At 39.8% G+C, this 14,084-nt stretch overlaps 1 protein-coding gene across 2 annotated transcripts in view; it reads left to right on the top strand.

The window, feature by feature from the left end:
• The window catches only part of LOC107741609 (protein NLRC3-like), a 38,293-nt gene that overhangs the window by 14,247 nt on the left and 9,962 nt on the right, over positions 1 to 14,084 (top strand). Inside the window, exon 6 of one of the 2 annotated variants that reach the window (XM_016554371.1) lies at positions 5,058 to 5,231. In XM_016554371.1, coding sequence (XP_016409857.1) covers positions 5,058 to 5,231 — 174 coding nt within the window. Of the gene's footprint in view, positions 1 to 5,057; positions 5,232 to 9,482; positions 9,515 to 14,084 lie in introns of those variants that run through there. The other variant, XR_001640217.1, reaches the window with a different exon arrangement.

The raw sequence follows: 14,084 nt of genomic DNA, 5'->3' as shown, positions 1-14,084 counted from the left end.
CTTTTTCCAACTCAGTGATTCTGTTTTTTTTTATTTTGTGTGTTGGTGTTATATATTTCACTTGGATGTTATAAGTTGCACTGAGTAAATACAGATCGATAAAACAAAAACGGTGTCCGTCTTCATTCCAGGCTGCAAAGCAACAAAATGTGATTATTTTAAAGGGGGTTGATGCTTTTCTATACCCACTGTACATGTGTATAAGGGTATGATTTAGGTCAAGTATATCAAGTATATTCAGTATATCAAAAAATAATTAATGGACAATAAATGGGATAAGATATTTTACAAAGCTTGCAATATTCCTGTTGTAAACTGGTCCTCTTGTCTAATTTTTTTAAACTGGTGAATTAACTGAATTTACTGAAAATAGCTGAATTTAATTATAGCTGAATTTATTAATAGCTGAACATTATATGAATGAAAATCACTGAAAATGGATATGACATTGTCCAAGATATTATAAAATCACTGGATATTACGTATACTGACCACACTTTACTAGTATAAAATATATTTATTTTTAAATTAAATTTCATATTGGCCCTGATAATCAAGGATGATATCTAAGACCTATTAACAATGGTATGTTTGTTTATTAGGTATGTTTATTATCCAGAAAAGCCAATGAAGCAGTACTGCACATATAAAACAAGATTTACCATAAACAGACATCTTAACCGTACAGTAGAGTTTTATATTGTTTCGATAAAAACATAACATTTGAAAAACAGTTTGAGGTAATTTTTTTATGTCCAATAATAAGAATTTAAAGGAAAAATATTTTTTCATTTACTTCTTTTAGGGGTGAAAGTTAAAGGGTTAAGCATCTTCTCTGAGCATTTTGTTTCAATTAACTGTTTCATGTTAATTTAAGGGGGGTGCTCGTGCTGGGGTTGGTGTTGGATGCCGATTTTGGAATGTTTTTGCTGGGATGGGCATTTAAAAAAAATCTGAAAATCGCTTTTGCGCCATTATCGCCGTGTATTAAAGTTAATCTTGTTTGCTTTCTGTATAGTTCATGTCTGATACCACGCGCTAGCGTCACGTGTTCATGAGGATTAGGCTAATCATCCCATTTAGAAAACATCACTAGTAAAATTAATCATGGTTATAAAGATAAACATGGGTTTATTATAGCCCACTTACAATTTACATTTCAGAGATCATTACAAATAAATTATTAAATGCTAAAACTGAATAAATTTAAATGAACAAACTTGGCGTTGCATTTGCAACCATGTGAAAACAGGGGGTGCTGCAGCCCCCTCAGCACCCCTACTTCCCGCGTCCCTGTAATTCATTGTCTTCATTCGTTGTCACTGTCATTAACATATGTTTAATTTTTTTATTTATAAAAATATAGTGTATAGATTTATATAATGCTTTGTTAACAACTTAACTGTAAATAGTTCTCACTTTAAATTAGGTCACAATATATTGAAAAATGTAATTAATCAAGTGCTTTAAACCAACCTTTACTGGTCATTAACTGCATTAGTTTTAAGAGTTTCTTAAAATGTTCACAAATACATTAAGCATATTCCAAGAGTTAAACATAAGCACTTTGTACAGTATAAGAAAAAAACACTATTTCCATGGAAAGTTCCTATAAAACATGGAAACCCAGCGTGTGTATGTGTGCTTAATGTATTGTAAGCATTTTAAGGAACACTGAATATGAATCAAATTAATGTCCAATAAAGGTTGGATAAAAACACATAATTTATGACATTTTCAGATTTTCCATGCCCCCTAATCTAAAGTGAGAACAATTTATTGTTAATATGTTAACTCTTTACATATGAGCTAATTAAACAATAACACTTTGTTAGTTACAGTAACAAGCAATGATGAACTCACTATTTGTAAAGAGTCTATTAATGTATTAACTACAGTTTTGAAATGATTTAAGTGCTTGTTATTGTATACTCATAAAATGTTAACTATAGTCTAATTAGTTTTTTTTGTTTGTTTAATTTAAAACAACCCTGGTTGACCAAAGTGCTGTACAAAATTGCGTAAGTCCATCACCCAAATTAAAACAGACATTGAAAGCACAGGAATGCAAATAGTTTTTTGAAAGACTTTTAAACTCCGACACTATAGTCGCTGTTCTGATAGATAATTGTAATTTATTCCATAATTTGGGTCCAGCTACTGCAAAAGCTCTATCACTCCTGCATTGCAGTCTAGATCTGGGTACCCATAGAACATGACTGGTCTGTGATCTGAGTAATCTGACAGGATTTTGTTCAGTAATCAACTCTGAAAGGTATTGAGGAGCAAGATTGTTTAACGCTTTGTATACAAACATCAACATTTTTAATTCAATGCGATAATGAATTGGTAGCCAGTGTTGAGAACGTAAAAAAGGCCTGATGTGGTCCCGTTTGTGACTGCCCGTGAGCAAACGGGCAGCTACATTTTGGACCAGTTGAAGTCTATGAATAGATGAGACGGGCCGCCCATGATACAGCGAATTGCAATAATCAAGCCATGATGACATAAAAGAATGAATTACAATCTCAAAACACTTTCTACTTAGGAAGGGTTTAACTTTGGATAATCTTCGAAGGTGATAAAAACTAGAACTGACAACAGAATATATTTGTTTGTTCAGCTTTAGGCCACTATCCAGAATAAAACCCAGATCCTTGACATCAAAAGAGCGATATGGAGTGAGAGAGCCCAAGTCAACAGCATTCAGATAGGCCCAAACAGAACAATTTGTGTTTTGTCATCATTAAGGTGCAAAAAATTATTGGTTAGCCATGTTTTCAATTCTTGGAGACAGGCTATTAATTGATTTATGGCAGACCCGTCGTTGCGCCTAAATGGCATGTAAAGCTGAATATCATCAGTATAACAATGATACGACACACAACAGGGTAAATTAGCGTGAGGGCGCAATTCCCAAAAAAGCGCTAATGGGAGTGGAAATTTCTGCGGGTGATTTACTGACAATGCGCAAATTAAGTAACACAGATGCAGCCAGATAATTTCCATAATGACCAACATAATCTACCAAGAGCAGCACAAATTAGCGTCTGCTTTAAGACATGCTTTTTTGGAGCCTTAAATAACGGTGCAAATACCAGTAATTTGATGAGCGCAAACATTAGTAAATTGTGTTTCATGATTCATTTTAATATTCTCCTCCCATAAATTTTGCATCTGAAAGGGAAACTCCTACAAATGCATATTCAATAAGGTCATGTGCAAAAATTACTGTCCACACCTTTTCAGTGCTAATTCTTCACTGTGCGTCTTTAGTAAATCCTGACAGTAACTCCAAAAGACGGTTTGCGCTGGCATAAGCTGTTAGTAAATCTGGCCCCATATCTCCTAAATATAGAATGAGTAACATATTGTAACGAGGAGTCAGCAGAATTGGTATCCATGTGCAGCTTTATTATACAATACTCAAGGTACAACAGGCAGAGATCAACAGGCAGCATCAGTAATTTCCAAGTCGTAATCAGTACACAGGCAGATGTTCAGGGCAGGCAGCAAGCAGAGCAGACAGAGAGTAATCCAAGCAGGCAGAGTCACAAGGGTAGGCGGCAGAGAATCAAACGAGGTAAAGCAGTCAAACCATCAACAGGGAAAATGCTCAGAAATGTAAGCAGTAGCAAAACAAGACTTCACAGTGAGTGAGTGTTGGTGAGCTGCTTAAATAGTCCAGGCAGTGTGGATCAGGTGTGCAGGTACGGGGTTGTCGGAAATGGAATCCAAAATGATTAGTACTCTGGCGACGGTTCCCTCTGGAGGTGATCGGAGGAAGCCACATAGGCCTGATTCGTGGCACATGTACAGTGAAAACAGTAATGGTGCCAAAGTTGAACCCTGAGGGACACCACATGTAACATGCACTACAGAAGAAGAATGCTTCCCTATATTTACTGAGAATCTTCTGTTGGACAGAAAGAACCGAAACCAGTTGAGTACAGTGCCTCTAACACCAATGTAGCGCTCCAAGCGAGACAGCAAGAGACCATGGTCAACAAAATCAAACACAGAGCTTAGATCTAACAGCACTAAGGTCATAGTATTACCAGCACCAGTAGACATTAAAATGTCATTAAAAACTTTCAAAAGGGCAGACTCTGTGCTGTGAAGAGTTTTAAAACCAGACTGATGAACATCAGAAATACTGTTACTATTCAAATAATTTTGCAGCTGAATAAACACAATTTTTTCTAAAATTTTAGGCAGATTGGAGATTGGTCTAAAATTTGAATGAACTTCAGGATCAGGTGTAGGCTTCTTAGGGACTGTTCCGGATTGTTTTAAACTAGCTTCTGTGTCACCGATCCCTGTCAAAAGGCAGTTGTTTATGATATTCACTAAATCAGGTCCGATTGTATCAAAAATTTGTTTTACAAATCGTGGTCAAAGCATCATGAGGGGAAAAGGTGGATTTTAATTTTAGAGTGATTTTTTTACATGTATGTAAAGAGACTAATTCAAATTCACTCCATTGAGTAGTAGATAAAATGGGATCTGGAATAGAATTGGCCAATTGTAGATAAATGAGCCCGGGCATTTTTAACTTTATCTAAGAAGTACTTAAGAAAGTTTTCACATTATAAACAAGAAATCTCTGGAAATGTCTGCATTGGGGGATTTAAAACTTAGTCAATAGTTGAAAATAGAATTCTAGAAGAGTAAGAGTATTTGGCAATAATTTCAGATAAATATTTTGCCTTTGCAATCTTGGCAGCCTTTTGAAAATTGTGCAAGGAGTCTTTGTTTTCTTCTTTTCACAGGCTGTGTGGATGTAATCTCACTGATCAATCCTGTGGAAGTTTATCTTTATCCTCAAACTCTTTCCTGAGAGAGCTGGACCTGAGTAACAATAACCTGCAGGATCCTGGAGTGAAGCTGCTTTCTGATGGACTGAAGAGTCCAGACTGTCAGCTGGGGATACTGAGGTTTGAGTTTGAAATACTTGGTTCCTTTTTTTTTTTTTTTGGCAAGCTAATTACTAAAAAAATCACACTGCTAAGGTGTATGTATGCAATCTGTATGCAATTACTGTTTTTGTCGTTCAGATTTTCCATTTGTAATCTCACTGCTCACTCTTGTGAGAGTTTGTCATCAGTTTTACAATCATCAAACTCCATCCTGAGAGAACTGGACCTGAGTAACAATGACCTGCAGGATTCAGGAGTGAAGCTGCTTTCTGAAGGACTGAAGAGTCCAAACTGTCAGCTGGAGATACTGAGGTAAATGGTTTTCCATATAATAATTAACAAAATGCTACCACAATATATGGCCATTGAATTTTGTCAACAAATGTTCCATCTACTCTCAATGGAATGTCAGAACAAGAGACAAAAACATCATTTGCAGGCAATTTTTCATATTTATACAGCTGTCTGTAGATGTGGATTGTATTGAGATGAATATTGAAATGGCTAAATGACCTGAAACAATTACCAAATAAACTGCAAAGCTGCTGCATTTTCAAAGACAGCTTCTGACAGCACTGCACAAGCTATCTAGCAGCTGTGTGTAGGACACCCATAGCATCTTAACTAGGGTCCAAAATTACCATGGCATTGGCGAGTATATGAAAAGGGTATTACATGCCAGATGGCCGTTAACTTTATATAAACTCTAATAATACATGGTTGTGAGAATGTGATAAGGTTTAATATGATTATCAGAATGTGAAGATTGTGGTGTAATTATAAAATTGTATGATTATATACATATACAATATCCAGAGGTGTGTGACACTATTCATTAATACAAGAAACTCACGTCTCAAAATGACTCTGTTTGCAGTAAATGCTGCTCACAGTAACTCATTTCTGTAGTAAGAATGTCAGATAATGCGAGGACAATTTGTCCATATCTGATTATTGGTGTGGACATGTGGTGCTTAGTGTCTATGGTGGTTATGGCCCTGGACTGAAATGAAGTAAACAGAATGTTTTCAATTTACACACATTTAGATTAAATATGCCGCTCTCATGAATGGAGTTAAGCACACAAATGACATCAATCATTATCCAGAAGTTACAAATTTTAATAGTCATTGCAGCCAGAAGGGATGTTTAAACCAGCCTGAGCAGTCAAATGCCTGAGAACTAATGCTGAGGTCTGAGTATGTCCCAATATGAGCACATTAGAATGAATAATGTTTGTGTGAATAGCATGTTTCTACGCTTCTACCTCTCCAGCGCATCACTCGGTTGTCTTTAAAATGAAATTTTAAAGAACAGATGAAAAAGAAAATGAGCAGATTTTCAATACACAAACAAGCTTATTATACATATTCAAAAAGGCTGTTCTGTCTCTGTGAATATTACAGATTTAACCTGACTTACGAGCTCAGAATGACAACAAATGCATCAAATACATTTTCGTGTAACTTATACATCAAGTTTGTGTCTGTAACCAAACCTAATTCACTTTTTATAACGGAGCAAAAAAGGTCTGGTTTTGTTTTTGTAGCAAACACTTGATATTTACATTTTTTTGTTAGTTTTTTGACTACTTAAAGAAAACAACCCTATTTGGTATTTTCACAATTTTTCTAAAACATTTAATTTAGGTTACACTGTTTTTTTTAATGTTGTTTTTAAGCTGTGGTTTCTCAAACATTTTTAAAATGTTGTATTGCAATATTACCTAATTGCAACAAAAAATATTTTGTTTTGTTTGCTGGGCTCTTATTGTATTCGAATATTTGGACTCATAAAAAATGTATATTTGAATTTTCGCTTATTTAAATTACGTTTAACAAGATTTTTTTTATAGTCAAGCTTTTGTCACTATTTCTGAACAAGCGTATGATTAGGCATTACACAACAATGTTCTACAACAATGTTACATTATATCTGTCACAAGTTCGGTCCTTGTTCTCACCAGCAGAGGTCACCACTCACCACTAAGTCTTTTCCACTGCACACACTGGTACATTTGATCCCGGACTACATTTCCCACTATCCATTGCACTTAGGAACTGATTACCATTATACCTGTTTCCCATCAGGGTCTCTTTAAAAGTCTTTTTTTACACACAAACATACAGTCAGGACCGAGTATTGTTTAGCCACCGTGGCATTACAAAGCCATTTCCTTATCTTAGTTCCTAGGCCTTGTCATAGTCCGGTCTTGTTCTAGCCTGATTTCCCATGTCTCAATCTTAGCCTGTTTATCTAGTCTGTTTAATCTCTGGCTGCCCTGACCATTTGCCTGTATCTCTGGATTATCCCTTTGTATTGCATTGTTTGGATTTTGTTGGCAGCTGATCGACCCACGCATGTCTTTGGAGTACTCTTTGACTTGTCATATTTAACCCTGTTTGCCGGTATCGAGCCAAGCCTGTTTTGACTACATTTTTATGAAAATAACTGTAACACGATACTGTGATCAAAGGCAGATTGTGGAGAAATTTAAATAATTCACAATCTAATATCACACAACCCTAATTTCATTTGTTTGGATGTGTCAGACAGCAAATAGAACTGTGGACCAAAGAAAAATTAATTTCACATTCATCTTAACTTTTTAATTTTGGTTTCACCAAAGTTGCAAACTCGGGAGTGCACACGTTTAACATGCTTTTCTACAAGCATTCAAATATTTGGAGTAAGTAAGAGTTTAAGAATTTAATACTTTCATTCAGCAAGGATCCATTAAATTGATCAAAAAAAGTAAAGTATTTGACAGTAAGTGTAATAACATTGATTTACAAAGATTTTAAGCATATTGAATGAATGAATGAATGATGCATTTATATTGTGCTTTATTGTGTATTGCTGTACACCCAAAGTGCTTTACAATCATGAGGGGGGTCTCTCCTCAACCACCACCAGTGTGCAGCATCCACCTGGATGATGCGATGGCAGCCACAGTACAACGGCGCCAGTGCGCTCACCACACACCAGCTACAGGTGGAGAGGAGAGAGAGTCATAGAGACAATTCAGTGAATGGGGATTATTAGGAGGCCATGATTGACAAGGGCCAGTGGAGGGAATTTGGCCAGGACACCGGGGTTACACCCCTACTCTTTACAAGAAGTGCCATGGGATTTTTAATGACCACAGAGAGTCAGGACCTCGGTTTAACTTCTCATCCGAAAGATGGTGCTCTTTGACAGTATAGTGTCCCCATCACTATACTGGGGCGTTAGGACCCACACAGACCACAGGGTGAGCGCCCCCTGCTGGCCTCACTAACACCTCTTCCAACAGCAACTTAGTTTTCCCAGGAGGTCTCCCATCCAGGTACTGACCAGGCTCAACCCTGCTTAGCTTAAGTGGGCGACCAGTCTTGGGCTACAGGGTGATATGGCTGTGGCCATATATTGTTATTTGTGATTTTCAGTGCTACAGCTTTTGTGATGTTGATGTTTCTTTCACACTCTATCTCTATGACCCTGTAAGCCGGGCATACAATGTGCAATTTCAGCAACGTTTTTGTTAGTAAATCTCACACAGTCAAGCCAAAGCTCAGGATTTATGTGCTCTGTACGGTGTACGGTACACTGTATGGTCTGATCATCAAGCTGCGTCTTGACTGCTCACACTATATGGGCGAAATAACATGTACATGAAAAATGTAGAAACTTTGGGGATAACTATAGGGCACTGTTGTGCAGCAGCACGCATCACAACAGGGAAAGGAACCTCAAGTTGATCCAGGTAAATGTGTGAAAATGTACAGTATAGGTCCTATATTTTGCCTGGGACCCCCAAATCAGTAAATCTGCCCTTGCGCAAACAAACTATGTATGTGCAATTTGAGCACTGATCACTATAACATCATATTTCTGCTTGAACACAGTTCAGTATATTCACGTAGTTGTCAAAATTAATTTACAGCGGGATGCTTGATTTATATTGGTTTATGTACATATGGGCATCAGACGCACCAAACACAGACATGATCGCTTGTTCTGACAGAGGAACTGTTCACTGATGATAACGTCAAGTCACCTTCAGATCGCTGAGTTTCCACACATTAAGAATGTTTTTACTTTTCATTTGTATTTTGATGTGTTTAGTGATTCTGAATGGATCTGTATAGTAGCAATTATGCATCTCCCTCTGGTTTTGTGGTCTGCAGTGACATTTTTGCAAAGTATGGTTGCAAAAAAGAACACTGAAGGTTTAAATCTATCTTGAATTTGTTTAAAAACAATAAAATGGAATTGAAATATCTAGCATAGCGTTAGTTCTGGCAGGTCACGTTAGTCAAGCTTGCATCAGCTGACTCTCAGCTGATCCCCATCAACCTATGGGAATACGGCCAATCCAAACTGTATGCTAATTGTCAATCATCTTTGACGATAGTGGTCCTGACAAAAATAATAAATTTTGTATAAACACTAGAATACAAAGATTTTTGTTTTTAAATCTTATCTTTATATTCTTTCTTTCACTAATTTGTGAACATAATATTTCAGGAGCAGTGTTGCACCACTGTTGTCTGCGTGAGAGATCTAATGCCTTATTTATTTGAGGATCCAAACTGCAAACTGGACAAACTCAAGTATGTCAAGCAGGGTTTCAGGTTTTATTATTTAAAATCTTCAGTGTCTCTGTGTATATCTACACGAGTCTTCCTGACAAAGAAACCCCAGAAGAAACTTTTGTACATTTTAAAGTAAAATTCATCAACACATTATTATGATGGATAGACTATTTTATATTACAGTTACATTTATATTTCTATCCGGTCCAAACAAGAAATTAATGGCACCCTCACTACACCTCTGATTAGACCATATGGATTTTAAGAGGCAATAACATTTTTTCTTGATCAACGTCCTTGTCAGGTTCCAAGCACTGTATGTTTGAGTGACTTGGCAAAATTGGTGCTTTCACATAATTATTTTTTCTTTGGGTCAGATTACTATCTGCAGATCTCAGGAGTCAGCATGGGTTCCAAGATGGCCCCAAGTTTTGCATCTTTATTTTGCGGGTTGTTTGAACATTTTATATTTTGTTAAGGTGTAAGAGGTGTTATGTTTCTGCACTCTTCCATTTTTATCAAATTAAGAAAACTTTGTCTAAAAACAATTTTTTGTATTTTTTGTGCTCTGTATGGAACATCAGTGCCTGTTTAAGTGATGAACTCCATTACTTTGTTTTCAGACATGATAACAGACGTTTTATACTTGTGCTACAACTTTTTGGCCTGTGCTACAAAACTTTCAACCTCTGTAGCACCAGTGCTATGTGAAAAAAAAGTTAACGTACAGCCCTGATTAGGTTTACATTAATGGAAAATTAGATAATGAGCTAACTGTTCAAGTAGTGTTTCTCTATCAAACCTATATCTTTCAAGTTATTTTCATACTTTATTATATGATATTTAAGTAATACAGTGAATTACAGGATCACTATACATTCATACATTTCATTCACAACTGAAAAATTACAAAAAACATGTGTTATACAATAATATGTTTGAATAATTAGTCAATCGCATTAACTCACTTGTACACAGCTATGCTGTGGCTGAATAAAGCCCCACCTTCAGACCCTATATCGTTTTTTTCCCCCACCAATACCAATCTGTTCAATCACTGATCTCAAAACTTGCACATGTGAATTATGCAAATTTTTTATGATGCTGGTTTTGTACACAATAACTGTCCAAAATCGGCCCATATACCCTCATTCACTATTCCCTACATTAGTCCACTGATATAGTCCACTTAAAGGAGTGAAGGAAAATGAGTGAGCGAATTCTGACAGTACGACAGAAGGTCTGCTTAACATTTTTAACAATAAATTAACATTTAGGATGTTTCTATTCCTTCAGAGCTTAAACAAAACTGGAAGCATCATGCCCAAGTTCATTAATCCGTTTTAAATAAAGAACTCTTAAGCAGTTTTACACATCCCATCTTCACACTATTGCAAACATTTTTCTGCAACAATTCTCTCTAGTGATACTTATACACTAAACATCCCATTCAGCTGCTCTTGCCAAAAGCAATTATACTTAATGTCTCAATCCAACATATATATTATCATCAACTGTATATGTGTCAAGTGATGTGTGGTCCAACTCATCTCCATGTTTGGGCAAAATCCAGTCACCGTCTACTTTTACATGTTATACATGAAAATGTGAGCCAAGTAAGTACTGGTGAATGGTGATTAAATCTTAACAATTGCAAAGTTAGGTCAGATCACGTCAAACCGTGCAAATTATTATTATTGTTATACTTTGTTCTCAAATTGTTAATGTTAACAACATCAACATTACATGACAAGTATATATATATATATATATATATATATATACACTATATATAGGGTGTATTCTGCCATCATTTCATAAAGAATTATTTTTTGTGTAGTTTTGGCACTTTCTGACATGAAAAAAACTCCTCCGTTGCATGGAGGAGTCCGGCCCGGACCCCGCAGCTTTTAAGGAGCTGCGCAGTGCAACTGACCTGGCTCTATGCGCCACCAAGATGACAGCGCAGGCGATTGGCAGATACATGGCCAGCCTAGTGGTGCTGGAGCGCCATCTATGGCTAAACCTCACGGAGATCAAGGATGCAGATAAGGTCCCCTTCCTCGACTCCCCGGTTTCCCCTACTGGCCTGTTTGGACCTGCAGTTGAGGGCTTCGCTGAACGCTTTACCGTTGCACAGAAGTCATCCCAAGCAATGCGACACTTCTTGCCAAAGCGCTCCAGCTCAACGGCTGCTTCTAGTCGCCCCAAAAATGTGCCAACTCAGCATCCCGCGAAGCCCGCGCCACCAGTTGCTCCAACGGCTCCTAAGCCCGAGCCTCGCCAGCGCTCCCGCTCGGCCAGATTCCTAAACGCCAGGCATCATCCTGATCTGCGGGACAGGAAGAGGAGGGGGTCAAGTCTCGCTGCTGCCAGACCACCCCCCAAAATGCCTCTGTTATGCCTCCATGCACCCCGTTCAGTTCCGGGTGCCGATGGCAGTGTGTTTGTGACCAAAAATACTGTTGTGAACATGGGGCCTGTTTTAATCGCGTCCACACAACCAACCGCTGTTATAGCGGGGAAAATAAAACACAAAAATTTCAAAAAGAGAGTAAATTTCCTCTTCCACTCATTGCGAGCGTCGGGTCCCCCCTGGCAGGCCATCCCTGGTGTGTCAAGCTGGGTCATGGGGATAATAAAACGAGGTTACACACTCCAATTTGCTCGAAGACCCCCGCGTTCCACCTTGGTTCAGAGCGAGGATGTACACGTCCTACGCGCCGAGGTGATGAATTTGCTGGCAAAAGGAGCCGTAGAAACGGTTCCCCCAGCCGAGAGCGAGTCAGGCTTCTACAGCCGTTACTTCCTTGTCCCCAAGAAGGATGGCGGCCTAAGGCCCATTCTCAATCTCAGGTGTCTGAATCGTGCCCTTATGAGACGGCCGTTCAGGATGATTACGTTTAAACAGATCCTCTCGCAAGTATGCCCAGGGGACTGGTTCTTTTCGCTGGACCTGGAGCTACTATCTCACAGATCCCTCCTCCTCAGCCACTTAGAATGCCTGGGACTCAGGGTCAATTTTGCCAAGAGCGCGCTGTCCCCCAGCCAATACATATCATTCCTGGCAACAGTTTTAGACTCAAGTCTAAAACAAATTTAGACCCAAATGAGGGCGATAACCGCGCCAGAACGTACGCTGGCCATTCAGCAGCTAGCGGCCTCATTCAGAGTTGGAGCCTCTCACCCCCTCAAGGTGTTTCAGAGGATGCTAGACCTCATGGCCTCGGTGTCTCCGGTACTACAGTTGGGTCTGCTCCGCATGCGGCCCCTTCAGTACTGGCTGAAACCACAAGTTCCATCCCACGCCTGGCGTCTCGGACGCCTTCGCATCAAGGTAGACCGGGCCTGTGTTTCAGCCCTGGCCCCTTGGAAAGATCCTCGTTGGATGGAACGAGGCGTGCCCCTGGGAATGGTCTGCAGAAGGAAGGTAGTCTCGACAGACGCCTCAAAGCCGGATTGGGGAGCGCTGTGCGATGGAAAGCCAGCTTTCGGCCACTGGTCGAAAGAGGAAGGCCGGCTTCACATCAACTGCCTGGAAATGCTGGCAGTGTGTCTGGGCCTTCGAACCTTTCTGCCAGACCTAAGGGGACACCATGTCTTAGGCCGCTCGGACAGCATGACGGTAGTGTCCTATATAAATCGCCAGGGCGGTCTCTTGGAATGGGCTCAGCTCAACTTGCGCTCGCTGAGAGCAGTGCATAAACCGGGCAGGCTGAACCAAGGAGCAGACATGCTGTCTCGGAGGAGTGGACGCTCCACCCTCAAAAGGTTCCGAAAATCTGGGAGATCTTCGGCAGGGCACAGGTCGACCTCTTCGCCTCAGAAGACAACTCTCATTGCCCAACTTACTTTTCGAAGCACGACTGGCCCAACCTCCTCCTTTACGCTTTTCCCCGATCGCTCTGATCCCACAGGTGATCAGGCGAGTCAGGGAACAGAGACGCAAGGTGCTGTTGGTGGCCCCGCTCTGGAGGAACCAGCACTGGTTTGCAGAGCTGTGCCGGCTGCTCTCGGCAGCCCCGTGGTCCATTCCCCTGAGACGGGACCTCCTCTCTCAGGCGAACGGAACGATATGGCACCCCCAGCCCGAGCTGTGGGCTCTGCACCTTTGGCCTCTCGATGGGAGCTTGCGAACCTCCCCGAGAACGTGCTAAACACAATCTCTCAGGCTAGAGCACCGTCTACAAGACGCCTCTACGCCCTTATTAAATGGTCTGTCTTCTCCGCCTGGTGTACAGCCCGCGGCGCAGACTCGATCTCATGCGACATATCTCTGATATTGTCCTTCCTGCTGGAGCTGTTGGGCTCTGAAGAGCCCTCCATTTGAGCCGCTACAGTCCATTGACCTTCGTCCCCTGATGCTTAAGACTGCTCTGCTTCTAGTATTAGCATCGGTAAAGCGTATGGGAGATCTGCAGGCGCTATCAGTGAGCCCCACCTGCCTCGAATTCGGGTCCAACGACTCTAAGGTTGTCCTGAAACCAAGGCATGGTTATGTACCTAAAGTGCTCTCTACTCCATTTAAAGCACAGGTAATACCTCTATCGGTGCTTCCTCCTTCGGAGCAAGACCAAGAGTTGAACTT

Source organism: Sinocyclocheilus rhinocerous, unplaced genomic scaffold (assembly GCF_001515625.1).
Source record: "Sinocyclocheilus rhinocerous isolate Xijiao unplaced genomic scaffold, SAMN03320098_v1.1 scaffold316, whole genome shotgun sequence".
Classification (NCBI taxonomy): domain Eukaryota; kingdom Metazoa; phylum Chordata; class Actinopteri; order Cypriniformes; family Cyprinidae; genus Sinocyclocheilus; species Sinocyclocheilus rhinocerous.
This window is presented reverse-complemented; position numbering and strand designations above follow the sequence as displayed.